Genomic DNA, 1,661 nt, shown 5'->3' with positions numbered 1-1,661 from the left:
ATATACTCTTTGAAATATTTTTCATACCCCAAATCAAGTACTTGTAGTGCAAACCTCAGTTCAGGGGTTTTTGGAAAACTAATTTTTGAAAATACTATTTGCCCAAATTATTTTTGTAATAAAATACTATACTGTTCCATACACATGGCATGATCATTTGGCAGAAGTTTGGGGCAAGGAGATGAATATATAAGGTGGAGTTGTGTTGACTTTAAAGAGCACTTGAAAATCACAGAGAGAAAACCAACTCCAAATAAAAAGCCAAATAATGCAAATGTTTTTGTTGGTCCAAATTTCATGCTTTAATAATGCAAATGACATGTTACAAAATGCAGGGTGTGACAGACCTACCCCCCGTACAAGAATCTCGTCCCCGAGATTCCTAAACTAGGCTTATAAAGAGATCGGGAAACTCGGTTCTAAGGTAGTCTTCACGTTCCGAGGTTGCTTCTACTTCAGTGTGGTTGCTCCACTGGACCTTGAAGTACTTGATGGTGCGGCTTCGAGTGCGTCGCTCAGCCTCGTCCAAAATGCAGATGGGCCTCTCACGGTAGGTCAAATTAGGCTGAAGGTCAATGGCTTGGTGATCGACGTCCTTGTAAAGATCAGGCTTGTCTGGAACTTGGAGACACTTCCGGAGCTGTGACACGTGGAATATGTTTTGCACATCGGATAGTTCAGTTGGCAGTTCCAACTGGTAAGCCACTTCTCCTCGCCGTTCTGTGATCTTGAAGGGGCCGATGTATCTTGGTGCGAGCTTTCCTTTGACATGGATGCTTTGGGTTCCCTTGAGAGGCGTGACCCGGAGATAGACATGGTCTCCAACTCGGAAGGTCATGTCTCGACGTCGTGGGTCAGCGTAGCTCTTGTCTTGACCTGGCAGTCTTCAAACGCTCTCTAACAAGTTGGACTTGCTCTTCTGCTTCACAGAGGATATCGGGCCCAAATACTAGTCCTTCTCCAGTCTCGGACCAATTGAGGGGTGTGCGGCACTTCCGTCCGTATAACACCTCAAATGGTGCCATCCGAAGGCTTGACTGATAACTATTGTTATAGGAGAATTCTGCATAAGGGAGGCAATCTTCCCACTTAGCTCCATATGCTAAGACACAGGCTCGGAGCATCTCTTCGAGTATCTGATTCACTCGCTCTGTCTGACCTCTGGTCTGTGGGTGGAAAGCTGTGCCGAAGGACAATTTGGTTCCCATAGCCTCTTGGAACTTCTTCCAGAACCTTGAGGTAAACTGGGTCCCTCGATCGGACATGATCTCCTTAGGAACACCATGAAGTCTTACAATTCTGTTGATGTAAAGGGTTGCCAGCTGGTTGCCATCATTGGTAGTCTTGACAGGAATGAAATGCGCTACTTTGGTCAAATGATCGACTATGACCCAGATGGAGTCATGCCCCTTGCTTGACCTGGGTAGTCCGGTGATGAAGTCCATTCCGACTTTATCCCATTTCCACTCGGGAACCTTGAGTGGTTGCAGCAATCCAGCAGGTCATGATATTCAGCCTTGACCCTTTGGCATACATCACACTTTGCAACATAGGTGGCAATCTCTCTTTTCATCCCGTGCCACCAAAATCTTTCCTTCAGGTCTTGATACATCTTGGTCCCTCCAGGATGGATGGAATACGGGGTGTCATGAGCTTCTTGC

At 46.2% G+C, this 1,661-nt stretch overlaps 1 protein-coding gene across 1 annotated transcript; it reads right to left on the bottom strand.

The window, feature by feature from the left end:
- Positions 1 to 382: 382 nt before the first annotated feature.
- Positions 383 to 838, bottom strand: LOC141027926 (uncharacterized). Its single transcript, XM_073505559.1, has one exon. The coding sequence runs from the start codon at positions 836 to 838 to the stop codon at positions 383 to 385; it is 456 nt and encodes a 151-aa protein (XP_073361660.1).
- Positions 839 to 1,661: the final 823 nt, after the last annotated feature.

This window comes from Aegilops tauschii, chromosome 1 (assembly GCF_002575655.3).
Source record: "Aegilops tauschii subsp. strangulata cultivar AL8/78 chromosome 1, Aet v6.0, whole genome shotgun sequence".
Lineage (NCBI taxonomy): Eukaryota > Viridiplantae > Streptophyta > Magnoliopsida > Poales > Poaceae > Aegilops > Aegilops tauschii.
This window is presented reverse-complemented; position numbering and strand designations above follow the sequence as displayed.